Source organism: Chroicocephalus ridibundus, chromosome 5, assembly GCF_963924245.1.
Source record: "Chroicocephalus ridibundus chromosome 5, bChrRid1.1, whole genome shotgun sequence".
In the NCBI taxonomy this organism is placed as follows: domain Eukaryota; kingdom Metazoa; phylum Chordata; class Aves; order Charadriiformes; family Laridae; genus Chroicocephalus; species Chroicocephalus ridibundus.
In genome coordinates, this window is record NC_086288.1 from 286,940 (window position 1) to 298,774 (window position 11,835).

The window sequence follows — 11,835 nt, forward strand, 5'->3', positions numbered from 1 at the left end:
CTCTTATACCTGCTGTAACACAATGTATTTTTGGCAATTTTGGCTATGCACTCACAAAACACAATTATCAAATAATAATGTTTAGTATAAAAAGCACTGAATACAATGTGGAGGAGGCTAGCTCCTTTTTCCAGTTCTTCAGTCATTAATGAATATATATCGGAACTTGTCTAATATTTTAAAACTAAGAACTTTTTGCAGGTTAACAGCTGCAAACTATTCGGGAACTTCCAGTGGCTTAAGTGCAAATATACTCCCCGCAAAGATTTAGGAAACCTTCAACCAGAAAAAGACACTTTTTAGAACAAAGCATCCTCCTCCTTTTTAAGTGGCCATCATTTTCTTCTATGCATATTAATCCAATTAAGAGAACACCGATATCACGTATTTCCACGTCAAATTCTGATCCAGGATCGGCTGGATCAGGATGTCCCTGTCTCCCTTTTCCCAGCTGAACGTGACAGCCATTTCAGCTATCAATGCTCTACGTTCAGGTAGGCTGTTCGTAAAGAATTTGGACTTAGTTAGTGTGAAATTTTGAGCCTGTCCTAACTGTTACAGAAACAATCAGGAGCCCTAACAACGTATTTGATGTTTCTTTCTTTTACAAAGCTCCCAATAATCAGAGTTACTTAGCTGGCACCTTCAAGTTCACGGACTGAACTGGCTAGAAAATCTACTCCATTTGTTAACAGCCATACCAAGCCCGGAATTTAACAGAGAGCAGGCTGTTAGAAAACACTAAAGAAGGAAAAATACATAAACTGAATAAAAAACAGTGAGAGACTTTTGTGTTCTCTAAATTCTGTTAATACGGATGTTCACATCTTGTTTCATCTGAAGTTACCTGGAAGATCAAGACAGACTGGGGACCACAAAGCAGAACTCCCAGCATTTATTATCAGTATAGTTGAACCCGCCGCCAGATTGCAATCCTTCTAGCTGAACGCTGCTTGTTCTCTGGAATCCAATACCTCCTGTCCCCCATCTCTTCTTTGTTGAGTCTTCAAAAATATACATCACAGGTTCAGTTTATCTCAGATTATCACAAGAAAGACACAACAATTAACTTGCAAACATTTGCCCATCTCAATTCAAGATGCACTCACAGTAAGAGCCCGATTTTAGCCCAAGACTAACCCTGAAGGCTTTCAAGAGTCCCAAAGCAAACCAATCTCCAGCAGCGTTCACCAGCACAGCCAGACTACTCACCATCCTGAGAGCTGAGGTCCCCCAGCAGCCCAACCTACATGCACCCCCCTCCTACAGCAGAACCTCTCCCCCTCCAATGCTATTTAAATTAACTCCTTTAGGCTCTCTTGTGTATGATTTATTTTACTATGACAAAATTTAGTAAGTGCATTGGACGTTCACAAAATGTTACAAAAAATCATTTAAATATGTCTCAGACTGTGTGCACAATACTTTTGTTACAAAATCAATTGCTCAAGTTATTTCTGTGAACAAGTATTACAATGGTTTGGAAAGACTGCATACTCTGCAGTACCCATCTCTGGATTACGATGAAAGCCACCACCACCAAAGACCTGCTTGAAAACATTTGGGGTCTTTTTTAGGTGTAAAAATTCAGTTTTTTTAAAATTAAAGCTTGTTCAGAGTACTACTACTAACCTTATTACAAGTCTAATTCACTCAAGGAAGTGCTTACTAGGTGGCACTACTTCACACACACTTCATAATGAGTAATGTTGATAAAATTACCAAAGGCAAAAAGACTTGCAACCTAGCTGAGGTTTTGGCCGTACACTGACATAACTAAGCCATGCTGGGACACAACAGCACCCACCAGTTCCAAGGCACTGGAGGAACCAGCATCTACATCCATTTCACAGGCCCGTGACCTGCTAGAGAGAGTTGGGATAAATCAGCAGGGCAAAAGCACAGCTTGGGGGGAAGAGATTTCCCCCTCTTGGCTGAGTTAAGCTTTTAGATCAACTCATCACATCATGCCATCCCATATCCAGCTTCAGTGCACCTGCCAGCATCTTCCTAAAAACCCACCCCAACTCCACAACACAAGTACACTTTGTCAGCTCAAAGACACAAGTACATTTAGAGTGATTTTACACAGAAGTCGTGTAGAAACACAAACGTTTCCCCCCACATGCAGGCTTCAGAAAAGCCCTTCTTCAAAGTTTAGCACGTGAAGTTAGCCACTATATTTATCCCTGAGGAGCTCCTTTATCAAGCTGATGCTTCACAAGAATGCCAGCACGCTGTTACGCCAACTTCCACTTCTGTTCGTGACTGAGATGGACAGAAGGCATATGTTCATCTATCTAGCAGACTGTTACATTGAAAGCACTCTTTTTCTTTAAAATAGCTTGGCTATGTGTATTACAATCACTATACCGGTCACAGTCATGCTTTGTGACTTTTATGCTTGGCAGTGTACAAAGGGACTCCGATGCTGCGCTAAATGACGCCAAAGCAGTGATGGTGATCCTCAGAATGCGGCAACATCTTAAGAAAATACTTCTTCCTTCCTCTCTTCCTCCCTATCCTTAACATGCTGCTTTCAAGAACCTCAACAAATACCAGAGATTAAAAAAAAAAGTCAGTGCTGATTTTATCTCAAGCAGCAAAATTTCTGCCGATTTCTCTCTCCAGGACTGTGCCAGCCACTTTCAAATAGAAGATCCAAGAGAAGTGTCAAGAGGACTACTTTGCCCTTTAACGCAGTAATTCTCACAGATCTGTAGCATTCTTAACAATTCAAGTCCTCAAAGACAATGCAGGTTTCTTTGACAGGCATTTAAACGAAGCAAAAAAAGCAGTCCCCATCCCTCCTCCCTGCTCAAGTTCCGGGCTCTTGGCTGTGTCAGCACAAGCTCTTGTGCGACCGCCTGACAATCTGGATCAAGGAACCGATTGACTGTAAACATGCTTTTTCTGTTGCTGAGGTTTTTTTTCAACGAGATCATTTCCCAAGTGGCCGGGAGGAGCAATGAACGCCCTTTTTTTTTTTTTTGGCAGCAGTGTGCTCACTGCAACCTTCCTACAAACCCGATTCCCCCACCTTCAGTGGGATCAGTACCCACGCTGACACAGTGGATGAACAACACTCAGCACTTGATGGGGAAAAAAAAAAAAAACACACCCAACCGAAGCCACATCATGATTTTAAATTTTAAACTTCATTAAGGCATTGTTCACCCTTCTGTGGAGGAGAACAATTCACCCCTGCAGAACAGCATAAAAAGGAAAATTCCTCTGGCAAAGCGTTTCGGGACAAGACTGCACAAAAGGCAAGAAATACCTGAAGTTTTGAAACGGCGAAGCTCAGGGACAGGAAAACACGTGAGCCACCAGATCCCTACCAGGCACAGATGCACTGGGGACCTCCAGCTTCTTGATAAATAAAGTGTTTAATTCTGTTCTTGTGTGTGGGAAAAACTGGGAGGATAGAAACGACCTTCCTCCTCTTATCTCCGAATCCCTCCCTGCCCTTGAGAGAGGTTTCAGATGTTCCCCTTCTGCCAAGGCTGTATCCACAAAACAGTGCCTGCAAAGAAGGACAGATGCAGAGGCTGAGAAAGAATCATTCTTTTTTCATTAGGGCAAGGGGAAACAAACCTGAGCTCAACTACAAGGTAGTCTCCTTTGCAGTAGAAAGGAGTCATATCACTGTGTGAAAGATGCCTTTCATTTTTAACCTAAAGAAAAAAAGAATCCAGACACTTCACTTCTTGGCGGCTTCAAGCTGAACTTGAGGAGAACGGAGGCCAGAAGCCCAAACTGATATTCTAAAGAGCGACATTTCATCATGCTTCTTAATACTGCAGACTTCTTTCTAGCACTGCTTTCTAGCACCTGAACAGCTGCGTATTTGGACACATTATCCATTCTTGATGATTAACACCACAAGGACCTAAGATATCGGGCTGGGGCAGGGAAATAAAATAAAATCAAGGTTTATTTCATCTCATTTCCTAGAATACACCATTATACTCCTAGGACTTGAGGATGCCGCTAAAATATAATAGAGGAAAAACACCTGCACATCAAACACCAATAATGTGAATTTGTCAAAAACTGCTTTGGGTAATGCAAACAAAATCATCCTAATTACAACATTCAGCCTAAAAGAAAATACTGCAAGCACAAACAAAGATATATTAAAGACATGCTTCGTTTCATGGCTGATTTTTAGCCTGGTATACAACCATTATCTAATGTGAAAATAAGGTGACACAACAGTTAAGTAATGCCTCCACACGGCTTCAGCTCTTCAGATAGTTATGAGCTTCAGATTGCACATGGGGGGGGAAAAATGTGGCTGAAAACCATCTGGAATAGCGAGATAACCTCTCCGAGTACAGATTAACACAAAGCACCAACTGCTTAGTGAAAACAGAGAGGAAACGCTGCCCTTCATTGGTCAAGCATGGGATTTTTATTTTTTTTCAAATATTCCTGTTGACACGGCACAATGACCGCACGGAGCTCACCAGAATTCACACACTAACACCAGGACGTATTTACATTCTTTTTTTTTTGTAATGTAATGTAATTTACATTACATTCTGGTAAGGCTAACCACACATTAAGGAAGACTTTTTTTTTCCCCTAAGTACACGTGTCAGTTAAATGACCTTATCCAAACCATTTGTCAGCATTAAGGCCTTCCCCACCCACACAATTAGCGTTCTTTCTTAAAACATCAAAAGTTACTGACATAAGAGTTGCACATGGGTACAGACACCCTACAGATACAGCACATCTTCAAGATGCTATTTCAACTTAGTCACCTAAAATGCCGTACCATCAAGAAACCAGAAGCACATAATTTCAGGAAAAAAAGTCTACCAAGGCATCCACCCATACTGTTCAAATGGCCTAAAACACTAATGTCGCATTTGGGTAGTTTTTATTTGTAATGCAAAGTTAGAAAGGCTTGTTTCTTTAACCCGGAAATCAAGTCTTCTAACTTATCTTGGATCTGCAGCATTGATTTTTCAATTCCTAAATCCAATTGCCAAAGCAGCTATATCCTAAACAAGCACAAATAGTTTTGTTTTTAAAACACAGATAGAGAAAAGAAACCCAAACATACATAATCCCATTTGCCTTCAAAGTTGACAGATGAGGAAATCATCTCAGCTCCATCTCTTCCAGAGAAATCATTCTCTTTAAAGAACTAAATTACTAACTTACAATATGGGGTGTTTGGCTCCAGCCTGCACGCAGGAATTATGTTTATAGGGACATTTCCTGAAGAAATATCTGAGGAAGTAAACAAATTCACGTGGCGTCACCAATACCTAACTCCACCTTCTGCCGCAGTCATTTTATGCAGGGGGCTTCTTTTTAAACCCAGATATTCACTAATAACTTCAATTACATAGAGCAGACAAAAAAGGCTTATTTAAGAACTTTGATTTGGGCATCTTCCTCATCATTATAGTTACTACAATGTATGGCTTGGCCCAAATCACCTTAGGTCTTGCACGAGTTTGGTTTTTTTCCTAAGGGATTTCACTATTTCTTCTTTTGAAGGGAAGAAACTAAACAGTACAGGCAAAAAAACTGCCAAAGCTGACAGAAAGAAAAGAATTACAGCATAAACAATGAGGCAGCGTGTGAGATCGAGCTGTACATCAGGATGTCACACACTAACAAGGACAGAGCCCAATTAGTTGCATGCTCAGTCACGTATTTGAAGACGCAAGGAGATGAAAGTAATGGTAGTACAGAGAACGTATCATGCAGCGGTCAAGCGAGACATACTGGCTCTTTAGCAGCCCTGCACGATCCAAAGGTCTTATTCCAGGATGCTAATTAAGACAGTTGGGATTTAAAAAAAATTATAAATTAAATTCTGCATTTCAAATCAACAGCTTGCTTTAATACTTGAGCTGTTAAAACCTTTTACAATTTAAGTACTACAACCGTGTGCCTGTGACACTCTTGAAATCGCACCAGTAAGCCCAAATTGTCAGATTAACACCTTATATCTGAAGCTAAAAAAGTTAAGAGTAGCTTCCTCTGCATGAAGAAATTTTATAGGACCAGTGGTTTTCTGTTGTTTTATTTACTTCATCTTACTAGTTCAGTTCCATTACTAATTCAATTGCAGATGAAAAAACAAAAAATGAACTTTTATTAATAGCAGCTATGAGGCCCCAGTAAAAACAAGAAAGGGCTGTACCCCCAGCAGCGTGGGCAGCAAGGAAAGGGGGCGGATTCTGCCCCTCTGCTCCACTCCGGGGAGACCCCACCTGGAGTACTGCATCCAGCTTTGGAGTCCCCAACATCACAAGGACACAGAGCTGTTGGAGCGCGGCCGGAGGAGGCCCTGGAGGTGCTGGGAGGGCTGGAGCCCCTCTGCTGTGAGGACAGGCTGAGAGAGTTGGGGGGGTTCAGCCTGGAGAAGGGAAGGCTCCGGGGAGACCTTGAAGCCCCTTCCAGTCCCTAAAGGAGCTCCAGGAAAGCTGGGGAGGGACTCTGGAGCAGGGAGGGGAGCCATGGGACGAGGGGGAATGGCTTTAAACTGGAAGAGGGGAGATTGAGATGAGATCTCAGGAAGAAATTCTTTGCTGTGAGTGTGGTGAGCCCCTGGCCCAGGTTGCCCAGAGAAGCTGTGCCTGCCCCATCCCTGGGGGGGTTCAAGGCCAGGTTGGATGGGGCTTGGAGCAACCTGGGCTGGTGGGAGGTGTCCCTGCCCAGGGCAGGGGGTTGGAACAAGATGATTTTTAAGGTGACTTCCAACCCACACCATTCCACGATTCTGTGAATGCGTAAGGAACAGCCAAAACATCTCAAAAACATCCTTTGCACAGGGCAACGCTTTCAGGCACAGTTAACATTATTGAGGATTATGTCTAGGAAAGCTAATTTACACGTCATATGAGAATCCAGTGACAAACTACATCAGTCAGAAAAATGAAAGGAAGAACAGGAAGAAGCACACACAAATCCAAGACTGATCTACATCTAATCATCACGAGACTCTCTGATCAAGGAGAACACTGAACTGACAAACTCCTAAAATGGATATGATATTAGGAAAAGCAATTATAAACTTCACTGCCAGCAGCAAACATCCCATAAGTACAGAGACTTGAAATAAGCTTGTAAACAGAGTTTTTAATACACAATTAAACTTTTCTGTGTTTAATGAGAAGCCCTAATGCAGATTTTTACATAGCAACTTCCTACTAAGACTTGCTTATCTTTTGTGCTGTTTCACTATTGGTTGAAGACAAACGTTTAGCAAAATCGGTACATACACGAACACTTTCAAGAAGCCTACATATTTATGTTTGTGTGAGCCTGTTCAGAGGAACTGCTAAACCATGTTTTCACAAAAAAAAAAAAACAACCACCAAACCAGAGAGCAAATAATAAAGCTCCCAAACAATAATGATGTTCCCAAGCTTCACATGTGTCAGCTTTCATTTGCCTAACCTGCTCCCTTCCCCCCTCCCTCCTTTTTTTTTTATTTTTTGACTCATGTCCTGAAAATCATCCTCTAAAGAAGCTTGCAAGACAGACCTTTGATTCAACTCAAGGCACAAATTCGTCAGGCAGTTTTCTTCGTATTTGTTTCACATATTTACGTATCAACAATAAGCCACGTTAAATGGGGGACAAAAGGCACGCTGTACAAAGCCCCACTAAAAAGTAAAAGCAGCTTCCCATTAGGTGAACAGACCAGCCCCAGTATATAGTCTGCTTCAGTGACACTCCTCACTCAATTCTGATCAAGAACCAAGACGCACCTTCACCTCACCCTTCAACATCTAACATGTCAACCCATTAAATTTCCCACGTGTGTCACCGCACCTATCCGATTTTTACCTGAATGCGCACTTTCTGTCAGTTATCACCTGATAGAAATGGCACTGCACTCCTATTTAACCACAACCCAGCTCCTTAAGCAGCTTATGAGACTATCTCTATGAAAAATGAACAATTTGGCTTGTTGTACCTGATCACTCATAAGCTAAGACCAGAATTCCACCAGGAAGCATGCGCGCTGACCTCCCTGGTACGTAACTTCTACTGTCATTTTTCTCTTACCTTAAAATATCTCTTCCTGTGTACTGAAAAGAGTTGCCATTTTTTTTAATTAGCTGGTGGTTAGAGAAAAGGCAATTTGCCATTTAGAGACAATACTGGACTGCGCTACCTAGAATCTTGGGGTTTGTTGACATGCAGCAATTTGCTGCAATATCAAAAAGCAACTTTGGAGGTTGCCATGGACGTCGTAGTAGGAGCTCCTTAAGTTGTTGGTATGAGATTTCAATTGAACTTCTCCCAAAGCTCTATCCACCGCCTACATTTCCACACTGAGATCTAATGGAGTTTAGAAACAGACTGAGATGAAAACATCTGATTACTACTTTTTATTCCATTCCATCAGCTCAGCAACAACTGAGCCAAACAATGTCTTTCCACTCATGGGGTTTTTGTGATTTAGTATCTGCCAGGTTTCTGATTATTACTCCTTTGACTTGTTGCTACTGTACTCCTGATTTTTAGAAGCCGTCTCATTAGTAGTCAGATCTAGAAGCAATTTGCTTCAGATTAGAGAAGTCTTCACGTATTAAGCATGGGAAGGGCAAAAAAGAACATAAGACAAACTGTCCTAAGTCTACAGAGATAATGAAGTGAACGGCTGGGAGGGAACATCTTATGCAGTGTTCCCACAACAGTTTCCAATTACAGCAAAACCATAAACTTAGATTTCTTTGTGTTTTTCATTCTATGTGTCTTCCAGACTGCCAGTGGTCAGAAGACCACAATCCAACTGCTGAAAGCCACACAAACTATGCACATCTCAAGAAAGTCTAAACTAAAGAAAATTTTAAACCCCAAACAACTAAAAATCCCACAGTAGAAACACCAACTTTTTTCTTTTTTTAAAGCCAAAATTAAACATCAGGTTGCTTTCAGACAAAGAAAACTCCCTTTTGCTGAGAACATTCAAAACACATTTCCTCCCCAGGAGCTGCTGGGAACTACTTTGAAGTGAGATCCTCTGCTCCATTAATCAGGCCATCCTCATGCTCACATTCCTAAAAACTGTGATTTCAGCTGTGCATATTCTACTAAGCTGCATCATTTCATCCTGAAGTCAGTGGGACTAGAACAGTTTTTTGCAAGCAACCTGAATGATCAAGCGAAAGAATTATTATAAATAAAGCTAATATATGTCAGAATGTATGCTATGCCAAACTTAATAAACTCAATATTATTACCTTGTTTACCACTTACTTACTCCTGCTTAATCTTTAATCCCAGCCCACCCAGACTGGGAAGGCCTTCACTTACGATGTATAAGATGAAAACATCAGGGAAACTTCCAGATGCCAAAACTGCATTCCCAGCTATTGGTATCTACAATACATGTCATTCTATGAAAAAAAAAAAGAGTGTCAAGTATTCTTCTGGTGCCTCATGATACTTTAATGATCATTTCCTTTTTTATCTCTCTGCAGGTCTCAAAGCATATTAAATAGGTGGCTATGGAAGGCACAGTGTGCAGGCAAAGGCTCAGCTCACCTAAGATGACATGTATTCCTTCGTTGTCTCGTTGCCTTTCCCATCATGCCATACCCACTGTACTGTTTGAAAGCTATCAGGATAAGGAGCCATTTGGAAGAACGGCTGGGGACCACAAAATAAATCCGCCTACTATTTTGCCATTAAGTCTCACTTTACACAAATCCTGATGAAGGCTGCTGTCACACACAGGGCTCATCTCAATGCTCAATTATCAACCGATGCATCTGCTAAGTCACTGGACAGCCTCCATCCCTTGGCCACACACCACCATAGCAAAACTCCACGGACTCCATCTAAGAGAGCAAGTTCTTCAAGTATGTGTAGGACTGCTAGTTAGCACAGTTCAGCACGTAACCACAGCTGCCTATCTCACAAGTTTTACACCTCAAAAACTTCTACCTAGCTGATAACACTCACTTTCCTAAAAATAAACACTACAGAACCAAAACGCCAGGCACAACTGTTAATTGAGACACATTCATTGTGTGCAATTTATCTCGCAGCAGTTGGATAAAATACTTCTCGTATCAACTTCTGCAGAAATAAAATGCAGAGTGCTTCTTAACTGTGGAAAAACTTATCACCATCTCAACCCAGCCCTTCCTTAAACATATCAGACTCTTCCTTCCCATTCTTCCTGCTCAATTTACTTTCTAACACAAAAGTAGATATACCACTTAAAAAACAACCTGCCAAGAAATAAACTTCAAAGCAAAGCTTATGAACTTGAAGTGGACTTTTTTTGAAGACGCTACTGAAAAAAAGCAGAAGTGAACATCCAGCTTAGAAGGTTACAGAATTAAAAGCACTCAGCAAAGCCACTCGGTGTGAATATATATGCAAATAAGGAAAGGGCTTCAAGTCTTGCTCGGCGTCTTCCAGCCATACCTACCTGAAAAACCTAACCTTAAACAAGCACGAGTTAAGAACGCTTCCTTGGGCTTGTTTCAGGATTACTTTGAAGCGGTGGCTACTGCGGGGTTCAGAGAAGGTGTCCAAGAAGGAGCAGAAGGCCCAGGGCTCTGAGGCAGCCTCCGCTTTACCGAAATCCACCTGCTTTTCCCCAAGACGATCTATTCCCACACCTGGGCACCCAGCTTTCCAGCAGCGTGCCCGGAGCTCAGGCCTGCCTCCGCAGCCCCCGCCCGGCGGCATTCCCACCCTCACGCCCTCCCGCCCCAATTCCACCGTGGCACGTGAGGACACACCACACGGCCTCGATGGCCGCCTGCACCGTTTTTGGGGCCTTTCGCCCCCAAAAGAACCCCACACGTGCCCCACACTAGGCCCTCCGGTTGGGGCTCCCAGGGAGCCCCCGGGCCCGCTCCACACCTTCCCCATGGGACCCCGCCGCCCCAGGGACACACCGGCCGCCCCCTCCCCAGCCTCCCCGGCGGCGGGGCCCTCCCGCCGTGCCCCGGCGCGGCCCAGCCATGAGGCCAGGCCGGGCGGCGCGGTGCTGCCCCCTTCCTCCCTCTGCGGCAGGGCCCGGCGGGAGGCGGGGGCGGAGGAGGCGGGAGCGGCGAGGAATTATGAAACCGGATCAGTAGGGCAACCCCCGGGGCCGCCCCACCACCCGGCCATCGGCCCCCCATCCCGCCCCCCACTCCCTCCGCGACCAGGCCCAGCGGCCCCCTGCCCGCATCCCTCCCCCGCGGGGACCCCCCTGGGTACCTCGGAGACCTCCTCTTCTTCCTCTTCCTCCTCGTCTTCCTCCTCCTCCTCTTCCTCGCTGCCGTTGTTGCTGCTCTCGCTGCCGCCGCCGCCGCTCTCACTGCTGCTGGCCGGCCGGCCGGCCCGCCCGCTCCGCTTCGCCTTCGTCGGCTTCTTCTTCAGCAGCAGGTCGCACACCCGCACCAGCCCCCGCGGCGCCGCCGCCGCCGCCGCCCCGGGTGGGCACGACGGCGGTGAGGTACCTGCGCCGCCGTTCAGCCCCTCCGGGGGACCGGGCCCGGCCGTGGCGCTGCCGGCGTCGCCGCCGTCACCGCCTCCCTCCACTACCACCGCCGCCGCCGCGCCGGCCGCCTTCTCCATGGCCGCCGATCCGCCCGGTGAGGAAGGAGGAGGAGGCACCCGGGGCCGCCGCCGCCGCTGTCTCGGTCACCTCTAGCGCCGGCGCCGCGCCACCTCTCGCGATACTTGTCGCCGCCTCCAGCAGCGGCAACGGGCGCCTCTCCCGCCTCAGCCGCCGCCCCGCGCTCCCCCACTTCGCCCCGCCGCCGCCGCCCGGTGGTCGCGGCCCCCGCCCCGCTCCGCCGCCCCGCCCGCGCCCGCTCCGTCGCGGCAGCCTCCCGGCGGCGA

General features: G+C 45.2%; 1 protein-coding gene across 3 annotated transcripts in view; it reads right to left on the bottom strand.

Annotated features, from left to right (window-relative positions):
• The window catches only part of ANKRD17 (ankyrin repeat domain 17), an 89,894-nt gene extending 78,173 nt beyond the window's left edge, over positions 1-11,721 (bottom strand). For all 3 annotated transcript variants that reach the window (XM_063335513.1, XM_063335512.1, XM_063335514.1), the window contains exon 1: positions 11,209-11,721. In XM_063335513.1, the coding sequence (XP_063191583.1) occupies positions 11,209-11,568 (360 nt within the window). In that variant the 5' untranslated portion in view covers positions 11,569-11,721. The remainder of the gene's footprint in view (positions 1-11,208) is intronic.
• Positions 11,722-11,835: the final 114 nt, after the last annotated feature.